General features: G+C 47.0%; 1 protein-coding gene across 3 annotated transcripts in view; it reads right to left on the reverse strand.

Moving 5' to 3' along the window:
* Positions 1-19,270, reverse strand: part of PPP1R12A (protein phosphatase 1 regulatory subunit 12A) — a 2,468,713-nt gene that overhangs the window by 2,224,864 nt on the left and 224,579 nt on the right. For all 3 annotated transcript variants that reach the window (XM_069629290.1, XM_069629288.1, XM_069629289.1), the window contains exon 4: positions 6,690-6,849. In XM_069629290.1, coding sequence (XP_069485391.1) covers positions 6,690-6,849 — 160 coding nt within the window. The remainder of the gene's footprint in view (positions 1-6,689; positions 6,850-19,270) is intronic.

Raw genomic sequence — 19,270 nt, forward strand, 5'->3', positions numbered from 1 at the left:
TGACACGTGGCCATCAGATCCGCCATTCTGTCCCCGGTCAGGTACACTCTGCCGTCCATCGTATTCCAGCGAAAACCTAAGAAGATCAAGTCCTGAGAGACCGTCATGGAAGACTTCCGCCAGTTCACCGACAGCCCGAGGTGGAACAGGGGCTGGAGGAGAGACTGAAGATTGCAGGCAGCTTTCAGCGGACAAGGGCTGCACAAGAGCCAGTCACCCAAATACGGATATACATGGATACCCTGCAGATGAAGATAGGCCGCAATCGCCGACATCATCTTCGTAAAGACACGTGGTGCCGAAGTTAGGCCAAAAGGAAGCATTTGAAACTGGAAATGCTCCTCTCACACAGAGAATGGAGATATCTCCTGTGTGGACCCCAGATCAGAATATGCATGTAGGCATCCTGAAGATCTACCACGCTGAGCCAATCGCCCATCTGCAAGGAAGCCCTCCCCTCATTCCCCAAGAGGAATGGGTTCCACAGCTCTGATGTCCTGCAGTTTCTGCACCTCAGCTTTTAGGGAGGGCGATCCTGACTGCTGGAAAGGAGGGTTGAAGGGCGGGGTAGGGGTAAGCAGAAGCCCGCCCGAGCGACTGACAAGACCAACCTGTACTCGGTGATGGTCTGCCACGACTCCCAATGAGACGCAATGCGTCCTCTCACCGGGGTCTCGTGCGAGCGAGGAGAATCCTAATTTGGAAGGCTTTTCAGTGGTGTTACTACCTGAATCTGAGGAGGAGGCTGAGGATCGGGAGAAAAACCAAGTCTGTTGCTGCCTCCGGCGGTTATTACCCGAAGGAGTATCCACTCTGCAGGATTTCTGGTCTAGGAAGCCCCTGAAACTAGAGGAGGGCCGGCTTTGCGTCAGCGGTCTATGGGTCCTAATAGGGGTTTTAACCAGGACTGACAAAGACTTAGCTGTCTGGGTGCTGTCCTTTGTTTTGGTGATCTCCACATCCGTTGTGGAATGAAAAAGCTCCTTACCGTCAAACGGCAGGTTCAACACCTTGTCCTGCACCTCCTTGGTGGCATGCAACCACGCCTGTCGAGAGGTGTCAACACCCAGCATAAGGCCCCGAGCCGACATGTCGGCGTGTCGCCGTGATGAGCCGCAGCCTCAAGCAGATCCTGAGCCAACACTCGGCATCAGATAAACCCGCCTTAAAGTCTTCCAGCTTCTCACCGGAATTAACTCCTCGAACTCCAACAGACCTTTCCACATCTTATTATTCGTCCCCGCTAAAACCAGTTCCACATTAGCCTACCTGAGCTACAAGGCCAAGATAGGGAAAATCTTCCTCCCAGGCGTTTTTCCTCTTTCACCAGAACCTGAGTCGCCCTCGTAGAAGAGGACGCTGCAGGCATGGACTGCAAAGTGGCCGCGGCCACCACTGTGGAGGAGGGGGGGGCAGACAAGATGACAGGGCCACCTCTTCCGAAGAATGCAGCCTGTATCGCACGTCAATTTTTTTATTGATGAAAAGTCCAGAGTGTGGCTTTTCCCAGACCCTGCGGACCTCGGCCAAAACGTCCTTCTGCAAGAACAGGCCAGTACGCTCCGAAGGAGACGAGGTGAACGCCCCCCGAAAGCACACCCTCCTGCAGAGCGGGTGCCTCGGGCACTGGAACATCCAATAGGCACATCATGTCCAGTACCCGGTTGTGAAAGCTCTAATAAAGCGGGGCTAGTCTTCGCTGTCCTGCTCGCCCTGCGCATCATCCGACAGGTCAGAAACCTGCTGAACTGTCAGGCACCTCCTTGTCCACGGCCAGACAATGGGGGCAAGGGCGGAAGGGTCGGTGGAGGCACTGGAGGCAAGGGCGGCGCCGGCGGAACCAGAGGCACAGGTGGGTTTTTCAAGACGCTTGAAATACTTTCTCATGGGGTGGGTACGCATGAGCGTCTGAAATCTGGCGAAAAAGGTGTCCTCCGGAGACTGTTTTGGAACTGCCGGAGAAGGCCTCTCATGAGGAGTATAATTCCAGGGACGCAGAGGGGAGGGTTGCCACACAGGCCCATCCCCCAAAGTGTCCACAGAAATCAAAGGTGCCGAACCCACAGGCAACGAGACATTGTGCGGAAGGGGCATCCGGGTGTTCCAATCGTAAACTGGACGAAACCGATGCACACAAGGAATTTTATGTTCACCCGAGGAACCAACTCCTACACCTGAGGCTGATGGCGTAGTTGTAGGGGAAGCACCCAAAATGGCCACAATTGTCGTGGCGAGAACGGCCACCATTTTTCCATCACCTGAGGGGAACTGCAGCATGTGTGAAAGTGAGGCAGGGGTCCCTGTCGGTGGGTTAGGGGTCTTAATTTTAGCCTTAACATAAGAAACCTCGGCCAAACCGGTACTATGAGGCCTGGAATGTTTCTGCAACATACCAATAGCCAAACTAGTCTTTACAAGAAGGACCTTGGCACTGCCGGTAAAGGGAGAACTTTCACTCCATGCCCCCTCAACAGTTCTGGCATCGCCACACGAGTGGGAACGGTGAGGAACAACTTTCACCGATCAGGCCTTGGCAGGCCTCTCAGAAATGTTGGTCACTCTGCACGAGAGACCTTGGACCCAGGTCTGCTAACATCCTTACAATCGCGGGCCTCGAAAATCCATTCTGTAACACCAAGCCCAGCCAAGGCCTCAGGGCGCACCCCGGTACTTTTGAGGGAAGCCGATAACGAGGCCTCAGAGCGAGCTCCGGCACCCCACGACTCAGTAGAACACGGTCTACAAGCAGCCCACACAGGAAGGGCCTCGGAGCGTGCTCTGGTATCCACAGGCCGCTTATGGAGACCCTTGGAGAAAACTCCGGTACAATTATTAGGCCCAGAAGGCACCTCGGGGGCAATCCCCGGTGACAGAGGGATCAACGCTCCTCCCGGCTCGGGAAGAGCCCGGAAAGTTATCTCCCGGCCGGGGTGCTCTGAAAAGTAAAGAACTTACCGGGCGTTTTCTTTGCATCAATAAAAATGCGAAGGAGGAGTACGTTGAAACACCTCCTCCCACCGCTCCAACCGACGTTGAAGTGCCCGGACCGAAAGGGAGTTGCAATAAAAACAGGAGTCCCAACGGTGATCCAGACCCAACAACTCTAGACAAAGAGGATGGGGATCCACCCTCGCGAAGCGTCGGTGACACAATGAACAATCTGGAAAGTCTAGTTTGAACGAGACAGACTAGTACACAATCGCTAGCGAGAGCCAGAGAGGAGGAGGAAAAAAAAAAAAGTAAAGATATTCCGAGGATGCAAGCGCGTCCAGTCCCGAACGAGCGGAGAAAAGGACTGATGGGCGATGCACGGGGCGGAGCCGAGATGGGCGGGGTTGCGGCCGCGTACCGGGCCCCGCGTAGTAAGAGAGGAAGGACTAAAAATGTTCTTACATTTTTGGATGCTTTTATAAAGCGCCCCGGTCCCGTCCCACAGGACAGAGGAATGTTGCATAAGTATGGAGGAAAGGGGACGGGATTTAGGAGCATATGATCTACTTTGAAATAGCTAATTTAGAGACAGGGTCCCCTTCTCTACCAGCTGTAACTGAAATGAAAAACTGGTTTGTCTCTCTTAGTGGTCTTGTTTTTTCCAGATAATTGATCACCGCTCTCCTCACAGCAAGTGTATGGAGGCTTCTTTCTGCCACGTTAGTGGGGTTCTGGAAAAAGGTGGGTAGTTCTATGCATTGGTTCACATGGAGCTTTGAAGTAAATGCAGGTGCAAATCGGGGTTGAGTGCTCAGGACATCGTTGTGAATCGTGACAAATGGGTCTTGAACTGAAAGAGCTTGCTGTTCACCAACTCTCCTGTTTGATGTGATCGCCACCAAGAAGGCGGCCTTGTAGGTGAGTACTTTAAGGCTAGCCTATGCATACGTTCGTAGTAAGAACAACGTTCAGGTCCCATCCGGGAGCTGGGTTGGAAATAGGGGGATGAAGTCTTTATACCCCTCCATAAATGACTATTACTGAAATTTTCCAGCAAAAAACTTTATTCTGGGACGTGGTGTATGCTGAAAGTGCAGCTAAGTGGACTTCTAGGGAATTGAAAACTAGGCCTGAATCTAGCATGCGAGTTGGGTACAGGACAATATGTGTTGGTGTGCATTCAATCTGATTGATGCTCTTGTTATTACACCAGATGACAAAGCGTTTCCATTTGTTGGAGTAGCAATGTTTGGTGTTGGGTGTCTGTGCTTCCCAGAGTATGTCCATACTTCTTTGAGGAAGTTGGAGGTGCCCAAAATATGACATCAGGAGCCAGGCTGCTAGGTTGAGAGTTTGAGGGCACGCATCTAGTGGACTATGCTGTAGAGCAGGGGATTTGGGGGGAAATTGTAGACACATTTCCCTGACCATATTATCCAGAGACCGTTCCACTTTTTTACTGCAATTTCTTTTATGAAAAAACCCATCACATTTTTTTACAATTATTTCTGGTGGGTTCTCCCCCCCCCCCCCCGCCCCTCCAACACCCTGTTTTCTTGAATTTTGTATTTATTCACAAACACCCACACCCCATATATATAATTTACTAACCCCCCCCTCCCCTTAAAAAATGTGATCGTTTTTTTCGAAAAGAAAAATGTGGCAAAAAACCTGGCGAAAAAACATCCCGCGATGAAAGGCCATCGTACCGTTTGGAATGGCTTCAGGGCCTTGAACACTGCTAGCAGTTCCAACAGGTTTATGTGGTTGGTTGCTACCGCTGGAGACCACAAGCCGTGCACAGTCTGATGAAGGAGGTGAGCCCCCCGCCCCCAACCCGTCAGAGATGCGTCTGGTGAGAGTAGCTTCTACTGCGGGGGTGGTGAAGGTATTCCCTTGCAGGAGGTTTTCCCTTGACCACCACTGCAGTGACTGAACAAGGGCTGCAGAGACAACCACTAGATCGTCCCATTGTCCGCTGGCATGACACCTTTGGTTTGAGAGCCACTCTTGCATGAGGCGCATGTGCAGACGTGCGTGTGGAACTAGGTAATGCAGGAGGCCATCATCCAGAACAGTCGCATGGCTTTGCGTACGGTTACCTCGTGACTGGCTACATAGGGAGGGATCTGAAACAGCATGTTTTGAACCCTCAAGTTGGAGGGAAAGACGAGGCAGTCTTTGGACCGAAACAGAGCCTCCAGAAACTGTTGGACTTGGCTGGGATCCAGGCTGGACTTTCTCGTTGATTGAGAACCCTAAATTGAAGAGGAGATCTACAGTCTTCTGGGTATTTGTTAGGCATGTTCCGTACGAATCCCCTGTTATTAGCCAGTCGTCGAGGTAAGGGTAGACTAGGGTGGACAGACTGCGCAGGTGAGCAGCTACTACCGCCTGTACGTTTGTGAACCCTCGTGGAGCCGAGGCAATGCCGAAGGGAAGAACTCTGAACTGATAGTGCGCGTCCTCCATCATGGGCCGCCGGAGGAGAGTCCACAGCAGCCTGGGAACAAGTGGTGTCCCTGCCACTTGCTGCAACAGAAAGGAGAATGCCACTTTGGGCAAGTTCGTAACTTTGCTGCATGAAATGCTAAATACTCTGACTCCAATACAAAAGTGTGATGCGTCCAAAGGTCCAGATGGAAGTCTGTCCAGAGTGATTTCTGAAAAACACAGGTCATGGGAAATACCTGAACCTGTGAAACCCTGAGATCTGAGTGAAGACAATATTAATGTGAAGGTCTGTAAAAACCAATCCGGTTGAGAACCAGAGGTTGGAGACTAATCAGTGAGAGGTTGATAATCTAAGCCGGAAGATAAAAAGGCTAAAGCTGAGTCTGAAGAGAAGTCTGAGAAGTCAAGGACTTCAAAGAGGATCATAACGAGCATGGAAGAAGACCGACAAAAGGAGGGTCCAGACTGAGTGAACCCTGGAAGAGGGCTTCCCAGGAGAAGATTCTTTCTTTAGTTTATAACAATAGAGGTGGACTATGCAAATAGCATTTGTGAAGCAAGAAGTGGAACTTTTGTGTTTTCCTTAAGGGACTAGCCATGAGGAGAAGGACTTCAAGGTTGACGAATCCTTTGGACATTGTGTTTTAGACAAGGGAGTCTCTGGAGGGAAAATAACTCCTAAGATTAGGTGAAACTCCACTGGAAGGTTAGATGCTGCAGAAAACAGTAATTGATGTTACCCCCCTTTCTGATAATGTTTAGATGCAGCCATCCTTTTTACTTTGTAGAGCCTCACCATGTTCGTAAGGCGTTTGGTCCAATCACCACCCTGAACTACACATTAAACAAACTACTTGTTTGAACCACACCCTGTTGGGTCACGTGTCATTGCTCAGCATCCCTACACATTTGAATAAAGTCTGCAGCTGAGTTTTAAGGTTCTACAGTTTGTGTCTCATTCAAACAGTATCTTTGAAACAGAACAAAAATGAAGATCAAATGCTGTGAAAGCACTAACTAGCAAGTTCACACGATTTAACATTTTCATATAACATTGCCAATCATGCAAATGCCAGCAAACTGGTATAAAAACCCAATTACAAAACATACGTGAGTAAGGACAGTTGCTTGCCACAACAATCGGAACATGTGCAAGTCACTTAGCTTGCAAGTGGGAGGCTGGACATTTTTTTTTTTTTAAAAGGACCACTTTTCAATGGCCTAAGAAATTCTGTATATGAAAGACAATAATAGACATTTGAGAACCTGATTTTAAGAGTATGCAATGCATTAAAAGTGCTTACTTCAAAACCTCTGTATATCCTTTAGCAGCAGCTACATGAAGTGCTGTACCACCAGATTTCGCATGTCTGACATCATTTATAGTGCCACTGTTTAGCCACTGGCGTGCATCTCGAAGCATGACTCTCTCTTCCTCTTTTCTAGCTGCTTCCACATCAACACCTACATGAGAGATTTAATTATGGTTACTGACGGCTAAAAAAAAGAAATGCGAATTAAAATGTGTTTAGCGTAATGAAACTAGATTTTGTGTAATATAAAAGCAAATTAAGCATTCGTTTGACCACTAAACTGCTCTAAAGAGATGATCTGCTCTGCAGCAAGAGGCTGCATCTGATCTGTTTCAAAGACCCGTTTCTAACAGTGTGTGGTCTAAAATTAGAAATGTTAACTTATCGACAGTAGCAATAGCCCCACCGTCTTCTTTTATAAAGTAGCCCAGAAGAAAAAGTAGGTACCAGAGACACGACTTCTCTATAACCTCTTTAGATTAAAATTCCAGTCACCATGCAGGATGTTCGGAAACTTTGATGAGTTGGCTGGTTTGACTTCTAGACTTAGTTGGAAGAGCTTGAAACAGGTCTTCTAACGTTTTTGGGAGGGCTCTAATGACATGACTTCTAGACATTACATCGGAATGTTAACTACCCTGCTTTCAATACAGCATTAAATATTTTGTTTCGCTTGTACTTTTTCTAGACGTTGAATGTTAATACAGATGGTCTTTAAATGCCTCAAAGAAATGCCCTTTTTGCCCATCTGCGATTGAAACCATAACCCCCTCCCTCCTAGACTGTCCAAAATCCAAACAAATGAGAATAAAAAGGTGGATTATACCAGTTCTATTGAAGTACCAAGCCTATTCCCCTAGTGATGCATTAGTTATCTGCAAAATGGCATGTCATGAATAAGTCGTCTTTGCAGTTTGAAGCTGTGTGTAAGCACTGGTGAATAAGCTCTAAAGCAATACGTGAATGACCTCGCACAAACCAACTATTAGGTGTGTTTATATGCAAATGTTTTAACATTTTCTATTGGCGTTTTATCTGTTGTGACGAGGTTTGCAACTAGGTGCCCATTTTGAATGTCTTGATATGATCTTAATCTTCTTTATGTTGAATGTATTTTAACAGGTGCCATTACTGCAGTTTATTTGACTCCATGTTTTGTACGATAATTGCATTTTCACTTTTATGGGCTAGATCTAGAAATAAAGTATTATTGATTGACACGACATCTACACGATCACAGATACATTTGCGAGCACATTAGATTACAAAGACCCTACTTTTCAATCGCATCGAAAATAGGTAGACCGCAATACCAACTATACTCCACCAATGGTTATGCTGCACTCTCACTTATTCACGGATGACTTGTGTACGGCTGAATGCCCCCCTTGATGCACCCTTGCACTGTTCTTCCACTGTGGACAAGCATGGTTAATTTTCCAGTTGCTGGAGGCCCCTCAAAAAGAAGTGGAAACTGGCCACACACTGGTGACATTAGCAATGGAATGTAATTGCAGGCAGAGGGCATTTGTCTCAGTGTAGCAGGACATGGGAGAGCTGTAGCAGCAAAGGAGTGCTCGTTCAGGCATGATCCTTTAAACCATTTTTTGTAATATTACACAGTACATAACAATAAACTTTGTTGCGCTGCTCCACCTGCTTAGTTCTGACGGACCCAGACTCCACTGGTAGAAAGGACTTGAAATTGGTGTACACTTCTCTAAGAAGCAGTCTGTCCGAACAGGTTTGTTTGCTTTATTCTTGTTGTCGCGTGATTATTTAGAACTCTAGAATATGTCCCTTACATATGCCACACAAACCTATTTTATCGAATATACGTGGACTATTATGTGAAATGGTTATGTTGAATACAGTCACATTTCCTATGTTTATGTGTTTTATCTTGTGTTCATTCACATTATGCAATTAGAAATTGAGGGTTATTGAAATTCGCTTTGTGCAAATGACTCCTCTAGGACCAAATGACGTGGAACGCTTGAACTGTAGAATTGAGGATGGAACCAGGAAAAATGACAGCCACATATAAAGGAAAGATGTCGATTTTGGTCTTCATTTTATGAAGGAACTCGTCAGGTAATTTATGTGTAAGGTGTCTACATCGATTAACTAGTGTAATCATATTTATGAATTGGACAGCAGAGTGAGGCATACCAAACTAAAATAGTTGAGTTTTGTTTTTGGATGATTTGATGGTGCAACGAGGCATTGACCTCTACACAGTTGAAGGTCTAGTGGGTGGGTCGGGGTGTTTCTTTTGGTCGATTTAACACATTTCTCTTTTGACTGTCTTGCAAGACCAAGCAGTCGCTTTGCTGCTATGCAAGAAGGATTTGAAAAATTTGGTTTCTCTGACAATTTGGCACGGGTCAGTTAGGTCATACCCAGATAGAGCAGCGCCAGCTTTCCTACTGCTGTCTCTTGAACCCCCATGGCGCCAGACGTAGGGGGTCCCATTAAAAACTCCATAGGGGAAGTCAGGACGAGGCAGACAGTAAGAGGTGCTTCTGCGCAGCCACATAGGAAACCGATGGTTAGTCCAGCATAGAGAGTAGATACAAAGACTACATAACTGGTAAAGGGTAATAACTGGTGTAAGGGTATCGAAGAAGGAAGCAGACACAAGGCATGGTGGTAGATGATATGCATCACTTACAGTAAAAGCATTTCTGATGGTTGTATCTGCTTAGCACATGCTGTGCATAGTCCGACATCCAGTGGTCACCGCAGAATATTGCATCTTGTTTTTCGGAAGTCGAAAAGGGACGTCGACATAGGCGTGTCTAACACTATCCCTATAGTGACATGTAGTGTACCCACAATCCCTCACGCGTCGAGGTCCCTCAGATTATTTTCTTTCCGCCCATTATCTGGTCGTCTTAAGCGTAGCTCGTAAGAGACATTGCCATTACTAGGCCTTTGGTCGTTTTTTGTTAATATCGTTAACTATCATTACCTCCAGCCCTCGTTCGACAGCAATTCCACACCGCCGAGACCAGATCTTCGGCAGACGGTGATCCTATCGGCGCTGCCGACCACGTGGCCCGGCCTCGCCGGCCTATACAGTAGGCAGAGTGGGGGTCAGGGTGGACATTTGTTTCTCCTAGAATGCCTTCTTTCTTACCCCCCCCTTTCCTTTCAGGTCGCTATCACTTATTACGTCCTCAGCTATGGAGAGGACTCCTTTTAGATTTTGCCCAGTTTGTAAAGGCAAATTTCCGTGGAAGGACAAGCATAAGCGGTGCATCTGCTGCTTACCCCTCAAACACGAGGCTGGTTACGCGGCCTGCAAGCTCCTTCGACCAACAACGCTGAAGGAACACACGGTTAAAAGGTGGGCAGCCTACGGGATATCGAAGGCCGATTCCTCGCCTGCTGCCGCCGAGTGTGACGAGGGAGAGTGATAACTCGACCCCCGTAACGGAGGCTATTGACCCATCCACCACCATCGGAGCGCTCTCGCTCCGTGCAGTCTGTCCCCGGCCCCAATAGGCACGGCTCCGGCCCTGCTTTTGGGGATGTAGACAACGGCGACGCTGACTGACACAAACAAGTCACTAAGCACACAACCCACGACCATTCGCTGCGTAAATCGAGGAAGGCCTCTGCGCCAACGGCGAGGCTGACGCAGCCAGCGGCCTCCACCAACCGTAGGGGTCGGCAGCCCTCCCCGCAGCCGCATGTGCGCCTAGCAACTGGGCTGTCTAGTACAAAGGACGCTACCACTAAAACAGCATTCATCGAGATGCCTCGGAAGAAGGCATCCGTCGACGGCAAAGTTCTGGCTCCGCCGAAAACTACGCACAACCAGACCCCGGCTGAGAGGATGGTCGTGGAAAGCATAGCAAGGATAGTCTCCCAAGACTCTCAGAAACGGCTGGTGAAGGAGTCACCGAAGCCCGGTCAGAGGGTGAAGGAGATGCTGAGACCTAACGAAGGTGCGTCGGAACCTACCCCTAGGTCAGAGACACCGAGAGGTACTTCTCCACCATCGGGCACACGAGAAGGTCTCTCGGAGGGCAACGGGGGTATTTCCTCCACTTTATGGTAGAGATCTCGACACGGAGGAGCAAGCCTTTCCGCCACTAGACCGTTCTGGGACGTTCCACTGGACTAGGGAGAGATTTGAATCCTGTATGAACAGGCTGGATAGGTTTCTGTCCACTTCTGAGCACACTACACCCAAAAGGCCAAGGGAGGTATTCGCTCAAGACCCTATAGCCAAAGTCCCAAGACTTTTCGACCCCCATGAGGAAGAACTAGACACATATGACCTCATTGAAGAGGATCCCCACCATCAGGAAGAGGATGAATTCATAAATACTGAGGTTTTACAAGACCCTGTAGGGGACTTTGAAGAAAACCTCGACATGTGTGAGCCAAAGCCTTGGCAGTCCCCATGGGCGTCAACGGACCCTGATCCTTTGGATCTGGCCTCTCCACAGACTATGCCTGTCAGAGATCCTTCGCCTGTGGACGATCAACCCATATTTAATGCCATGCTACGCAAGGCGGCGGCGGCACACTTTCAAATCGATACGGAGGGAAGACTACCCCAGATGTCAATTTTGTTGAAAGAATAATCAAAGAAAAGCCACCTGCTAGCCAGGCCATACCTCTCCTCGCCTCCATCAAGTGACGCCTCATTCCCTCTTTATCTACACCAGCCTTAGTTTGAGGTGTTAATCCACGGATCGAGAAGCTTTTTAGCCCCTCACCCTCAGATCCCATATATATTAGGGGTCATTCCATACCAGATTCTCTGGTGGTGACAACCACAAGAAAAAGGGCGGGGGTTCCGCTGCCCACCAGTGAAGCACCTCCCGATAAAGAGGGGAAAAAGCTCTATGCTCTAGGGAAAAGGATTACATCCTCGGCAGCATTCGCCACGCGTATTGCCAACAATACTACGCTGTTGGCTGGTTACGCTGATGCCCAAGGGGGCCTGTTGCGCGAAGGTCTACAAAAAGTCCCTGAGCCTCTTCGTACCAGCTTATTGGTCACCGTTACAGAAGGCACTCAAGTGAACCAAAGCATCATCAAGAATATTTTAGATGCTGCGGAAACAGCTGGCTGTTTCTTAGTCCAGGGCGTACTACTTAAAATACATGCATGGCTTAGAAACTCAGGTTTCAAGCCAGAGATACATGTGTCCCTCATTGACAAACCCCTTGAGGATTCCAACTTGTTTGGAAAGGCGGTTGATGGCGCACTTGAAACAGCAAAGAAGGAGCATGAGACATTAAAAACCCTGGACCAAATCACGAGACACCCTAATAACCGCAGATATGGCAATAGGTGCTTTTTTCGTGGCCAACTACAAACTCAACAGCAGTATACCTCAGCCAGCAACTGGTCCTCCCCTCAGGGAATCAGTGGTTACAACACGCAGTATGCTCAAAAAGGCCAACATCGTGGCAAAGGAAGGGGTCGGGGCCCTACTCCTAGAGGCTCCTTGGCCACCGCGACTGAATGACCCGAAAATTCGGGTCCCGTCCCATGCATCCCCGGTCGGGGGCCGGTTAACATCTTTTCTGCAGGCATGGGAAAGGATTAACACAGACCGTTGGGTACTGTCAACAATAGCCCACGGTTACTGTATCGGGTTCAGCCAGTCCCCGACAATCGGACCTCCACAGGGAAGACGTCTCACAGCAGAACACCTTGTCACCCTTCGCCAGGAAGTGGAATTGCTGCTGCAAAAAGGAGCCACAGAGGTTGTGCCTCTGTCACAGGTAAAGGAGGGTATTTATTCAGTGTACTTCCTTGTACCCAAAAAGGATCCAACCATGCGCCCTGTATTAGATCTGCGCCTAGCGAACACATTTGTAAAACCTCAAACATTTCGTATGGTGACTTTGCAGGAGGTAATATCCCTGCTAGCACAGGAGGATTACATGGCAACACTGGACATGAAAGATACATACTTTCATATTTCATTGTCGCCAGCGCACAGAAAATACCTCCGGTTCATGATAGAAGGCAAACACTATCAGTTCAAAGTTCTACCCTTCGGCATAGCTTCAGCACCAAGGGTAGTCACAAAGGTGCTGGCAGTGGCAGCAGCACATCTGCGCAGGTTATCCATTCCAGTTTATCCTTACCTCCACGACTGGCTCCTAACAGGGGATTCTTACGAAACATGCCTCTCAAATACCCAAAAGACTATAGACCTCCTGTTCCAACTGGGCTTCTCCATCAACGAGAAGTCGTCCAGTCTAGACCCTAGCCAAATCAAACAATTCCTAGGGGCTCTAATTCGAACAAGGGACAGCCTCATCTTCCCCTCCAATGAGAGGGTCCAAAACATGCTGTTTCAGATCCCTCAATATGTAGCCGGTTGAGAGGTGATGGTACGCAAAGCCATGAGGTTGCTAGGAATGATGGCGTCATGTATTTAATTGGTTCCTCACGTGCGCCTGAGCATGCGCCCAATGCAAAAGTGGCTCAACAGCCGGTGGGGTCAGGCCAGCGGACAATGGAACGATCTAGTGGTTGTCACGCAAGCCCTGGTTCTCTCGCTGCGGTGGTGGTGGTGGTCGAGGGAGAACCTCGTGAAGGGGAAGTCCTTCACCACCCCCGCAGTGGAAGCCACTCTAACCACAGACGCATCCCCTCACAGGATGGGGGGGCTCACCTGTCCCATCAGACTGCACACAGTTTGGTCGTCAAGTGTGGCATCCAACCATATAAATTTGCTGGAATTATTGGCGGTCTTCAAAGCACTAAAAGCCTTCCAGACATATCTGCAAGGAAAGACAGTTCTGATCCTCATGGACACCACCACGGCCATGTACAACCTGAACAAGCAAGGGGGTGGTGGGGGAGGGGGGCACCCATTCTCCAGGACTGTCCAAGCTGTCCCAGAACATCTGGAAGTGGGCTCTCAAACACATAATGTTACGTTAGCACTACATGTATCAGGTGAGATCAATCTTCTGGCAGACAAACTCAGCAGAGACTTCCCTCTACCAGCAGAGTACAAATGGCGCTTACACAGAGACATCGTCTCCAACGTGTTCGCAGAATGGTGTTTGCCAGAGATCGACTTGTTCGCAACTCTGGAGAATGCCCAATGCCAAGATTACACCTCCAGATACCCCCAGAACCGCTCCAAGGGAAATGGTCTCTGTATAACATGGTCAGGGAAATTTGTTTATGCTTTCCCGCACCCTCCCCAGTCCCCCGACTCCCCTTCTGAACAAGATAGTGCACAAGATGCACCAGGAACCAGTCACAATGATACTGGTGGCTCCCATGTGGGCCCGCCAACCCTGGTTCACTCACCTGATGGAAATGTCACCATCTCCTCCGGTGAAACTACCATGCCCGTACAACATGTCACAAGACAAGGGCCTGACATTGCACCCATGCCCGCAGACCCTGAATTTGGCAGCCTGGCTCCTGAGATCATAGAATTTGGACATTTACAGCTCCCTCAGAGATGCATGGATATTCTCAGGGAGGCGCGAAAACCTAACACTTGTTACTGCTACTCCAGTAAGTGGAAACGGTTGGTCATCTGATGTAACTCAAAGAGCATCAACCCTGTAGACTGCACTCCCACTCATATTATCCTATACCTGACTCATTTACTAGACTCAGGTCTAGTCTTTAATTCCATTAAAGTGCACCTAGCCGCACTCTCCGCCTACACTACGTCACAACATAAGGTGTCATGGTGGAAAGTTCCAGTTAAGGCTTTTATGGACAGAGTGAAGAGGATTCACCCTCCTATTTCGAATCCAGCTCCCGGGTGGGACCTAAACGTCGTGTTAACCATGCTTATGCCCCCCCCCTTCGAGCCCACGGCATGGTAGTAGATATAGATTTATTTGTGCATAAAAATCCTTCTCTATCCCCATCTTCTAAGAGGGGTTTCCCTGCCTCAAAAATAGTGCTAAAGGGTCAGTCGGAGTGTCTAAAACTCCACTGTCCGGTGTCACAACCTACTTCTAGCCCTCACGCTAGAACTAAAGGATAATCGAACAGTTTCTTCCCAAGGAGAACGTCTCCCTTCTCCTGATGCTTGGATAGTGTTCAAAAGAATGTTCTCTTGAAACAAAAATGCCAGGGGCAATGACTGCCTCCCCCTGGCTTGCAGGTTCCCAACAGCCTTTATACAATTCCACGTCCAGGAGAATGGCTCCCTTCTCCTGGTGTAGATTTATAACAGTTGCCAAAAAAAACAGGGGGGGAATTACTTCCTTCCCCTGGCATCTCTAGCACAATTACCATTTTAGGACCTGAATGACTCCATTTGCCTGTTATTGCTTGCCACAGTTCACAACAAGGCCAGGCGGAATGACTCTGCTGGCATCTTTAGAGTATGTTCCAAGAGCTTTAGCCCCTTCTCCAGGAGAATGATTCAGTTCTCCAGTTTGATGTAGACTTTGCCACTCTTGTTTGGAGTTCGCAAACAAAAAAAAATCTCTTTGTTGATCATTGGGCTTTGTGCTGCCACTGCAAGAGGAAGTTCACATTGTTTGCTAAGGTCCCCTTTGTTGGGGTCCCAGACCCTTGCCTGGTGGTCAGTGGGCTCGTTACTGCCACTGCAATGAGCAAACTCTCCTCAGATGCTTGGTTTACACTGGTTAGGGTCTTTGAACCGTCTCAGGTCAGTGGGCTTATTGTCGCCACTGCAACGAGGAAGCCCTCTACCAATGCGTAAATCCTCTTTAAGTTGGGTCTGTGGTCCTGTGACTGCCACTAAAACGAGCCAGCTCTCTTCCCCAATCTATTATGTTCGCCTCCGGGACCTTCTGTATCCAGTTTGTTGATTTACTATTTCTCAAAGCCAGAAACTGGGATGCCTTTGCTTTCCGCTTGTTCCCACCTGACAGCTCAGGTCTTTAGTTACCTTCTGAGGAACCCTGGCTTGGCTCTGGTGCCTCAAGAGACAGGGGCGGGACACACGTCTGCTTCCTCCTGCCTTCCTACACTTCAAGGTTTCCGTGACGGCTCCACATTTCCCAGAACAGCAGAGACTCACTACTGTTATTGGACCATACGTTTCACCCCTTATGGAGGATGTGCCATTGCTCAGCTTTCTCCTGTGCAACGTTGGAATATTAGTTAGCGGCCACACGACCCTAGCCTTACAGGGAAGTGATCCTCCGTGGAGAGAATGGAGGTATTTAAAAAAAGATGTCTCACTAGTTAAGTTTCGAAAAATGATTTTGTCTGAGACTTTTAAAAAACGAAACATACCCTTAAATTATGCATCTGGTAAAGTGGAAATGTTTTTCAGGGTAGCGGCTATGAATGAGTGATTGTTTGTCCCTTTTAGGACCACTTATCGCAGTCCAGTCCCCGGTATCTGAATCCCCTTAATAGGGCAGCAGAAAAGTGCAGTTCAATTTATGTGTGTTAGTGTTAAATGGCGAATCACAATATAATCATATTTAAATAGAATAAAATAAAAGGAAAAATATGATTAAAAAAAACATTGCCACGTAACAATCTTAAAGAAGTCTGCATGCAACCAAATAACATATACCAAATACAACAGCAAGACATACAAGTATTTACAAGAATGGCACATCCCGACATGGGATAATTGGCATACCAGTTCCTTTCATTTGGACCGATTAACCAACTTAAAGCGCGCATTAGTTATGAAAATTTTGAATTGGAACATCTCATTGCTCTTAAATTCCGACGCAGCTTTGACTTAGTATCTATGACAGTTTCTCAGACTTCCCGTGTTATTGTGTTTTGTGTTCTGCCCGCGCCCTTAAGCATATGGGTCCATGGTTGCGCCATATGAATAAAGAAAAATTAAGTTAAAAAAGGGAACATTTGTCCAAAACAGTGGGGTGCTTTCTGGAACTGGTATAAAGAGGCATCCGAGAGGCAGTTCAACTCCAAGATCAGCAAACTAAATGATATGAAGGACAAAGATAAAAATCAAGTGCCCAAGAAACTGAGAAATTAATGGAATGGCCAGATTCAGCACCAAATCTACTGTGTTCTCAATTGGTAAATGATGAACTGGATGAGGAGTTTGCAGAGCATATAATTTAGTTCTTTACAAGGGTACAGCCTGGCCCTCAATGAAAAAAGTGGGAGGGGCCAAAGCCCCACCCTCAACTGCTGTCAAACCAACTAGATCAACTCAGACAAGATGGCAGGGGAGCTTTCAGAAACTGGAAAGGAGTTGTGCTCCAAAGGATGGGCAACAGAGAATTTTCCTCATGCCTTTTAACACTTAGTTCAAATATTGAACACAACTTCAACCTTTCGCCTAAAGGTCGCTGTAGCTCACATTTTGCTCTCTATTGAGTTAATTTCCTATTTTTTTCAAAATAGCACAACTCCAACTTTTTCAGAGTTCATTCTTTAACTTCTGGCGGTATGCCTTTCTATTGCACAACGCGTTTCGGGCAATTATTGCCCTTCAACAGGTGCAGAAATGAATTTTTCTTAAAGACTCTGTTCTGAAAATTAAATTAAAAAGTATACTAATCAATTTGTCACTTTCTGAACATACTTGCCGAAATTTTTAAATTCAAAAATAGGGATTTTTGTACTCTTCGTCTGACCTGGAGTGCTTTTGACTCTGAAGATCTTCTCTTGTTTGTAAAATGTTCTTCCTGTCCAATTCCCTTATCAGGCGTGATCCGAATCACAACTATTGAATTTACTTTCAACGGTGCCAGAGATTTTTCTTGCTCAATCTGTAATTTAAAGCCAGTAGTGAGTTTGTTTTAGTGTTCTATTGATTCCTACACATTGTGGGTTTTTACCGGAACAGACGCTACAGTAATAGCGCTGTGTCCCAGTATCAAAACCCTTGTCTATTGACCTTCTCCTTTTTTTATTCAAAATAGTGCATACACTCTTAATTAAGGGGCTCAACTCTGTTGGCGAGCTGAGCGTCGTTCTTGTTACTCGTTATGTTTCTCCGTTTACGGATGTTCTTAGGGTTGAGGGATACCTCAAGCTTTTGTTTTGGTACTGCGCTCCCTGCAATAAAAATAGTGCACTATGAATGTCGTGTGCTTTGCTCAGCCGTTGCTCACTACTTTTTAGATTACCTCTGTGACTGTATGTACACTTGTCGTACCTTATTGTTTCTTTCCGTGCTCGCGCATCACTCTTTTGCTCATCCTTCTCTTCCGTTGGTTTCGTGGGTCTCAGCTTGAATGGTTCACTGTGCACCGAATATTGTTGCTCCTCGCTTTCGCTTCAAGTTACACGATCTGGCGCTGCCGTTGCCTCGCGTCTGTGATTTTCGGGTTGTTATGGTAATGTGTTTTTTCATCCACCATCGCTTTCCGTGTTTGGAGGAGGCGATTGCCTAATGGAGTTCCATGGGCGCCATCTTGTAACTTGTGTTGGCTTTTCACCTTTCCTTTCGTTATCGATGCATTTGCAGAATACCTAATTTTAAAAGTGTGCTGTCATTGCTGCATCTTGTTTCTTTTGTGCTACTACCTCTCATGTAGTGCTCACATCTGTTTTTGTAAACAGCTTATTCTGTGTTTTTCCATTCTTTTATTTTTGGAATAAGTCTATATCCGACATTTCAGTATTTCTAGTAGTTGCATATATTCCGATGATTTTGGACATGGATATCCCAATATTTCACCACTTCATTACTTTGAGGTTTTTCTGCGTTCCTTTGTGTGTCGTTAATTATGTTCACAAAAAAACAACTCAAATCCTACTCTGCATTCATGCTGTTTGGCTGCATCGAGTTCAATTTTTCTATCCAATGTGTTTCTCTTTGCAGAAACGTTTTATTCAAGTTGCCTCCCCTTAGATACTTTCACTTGTTCCAGAATTATAAACCTGAACTGGGTGATGTTGTGTCTCTCTTTTTTGAAATGTTGTGTTACCGGAGATTTTATGGCACCTGTCCTTATGTTAGACTTTGCCTTTCTGGTCGTCATTCCTACATAGTATATTCCACAAGGGCACCTTATGCCATATATTATGTTTTTAGAATCACATGTCGATGAATGATGGTTTATCTTGTACCCTTATGTGGGTGGGTAATACTGTTTTCCTTGATTAAGTGGTTACAATTATTTCAATTATAATACGGCATTGTGCCTTTGTAGTTTTGCTGAACTTGTCTTTCAGCTTCAAAATCTGATTTTATCAAATGTTCTCTGATAGATTTGCTCTTGTTATAAGCAAAAAGTGGAGGTTCAGGGAAGAGTCTTTTCATCATCAGATCCAGACAACAATAGAAAGCATACCATTCAGTCAATTTCTAAGATTTAGGATTCCCCGAACTCCATTTCTCATGGAATGTAATGCACCTCAGTGGGATAGATGTAACTCCCTGTTCAATTTTGCACCAGCCCTTTTGCATTTGGGGTCCTGACCACCATAACATAGGCGCCATTTGGGTTGCTAATATGTACCGTTTCACATCTGGGACTCCCAATCCCCCCGGCACCCCTATCAATGGTGAACAGAGTAGGACTGTCCTATGGATCCTTGGTTTCTTCTTATGCCATATAAAGGAGATCATTTCTGCCTGTAGGATTTTAATCATCCGAACTTGTATCTCAATAGGGAGAGAGCTCACCACATGCAGT

The sequence above is a fragment of the Ambystoma mexicanum genome, chromosome 12 (assembly GCF_040938575.1).
Source record: "Ambystoma mexicanum isolate Mex_15411 chromosome 12, UKY_AmexF1_1, whole genome shotgun sequence".
Taxonomy (NCBI): domain Eukaryota; kingdom Metazoa; phylum Chordata; class Amphibia; order Caudata; family Ambystomatidae; genus Ambystoma; species Ambystoma mexicanum.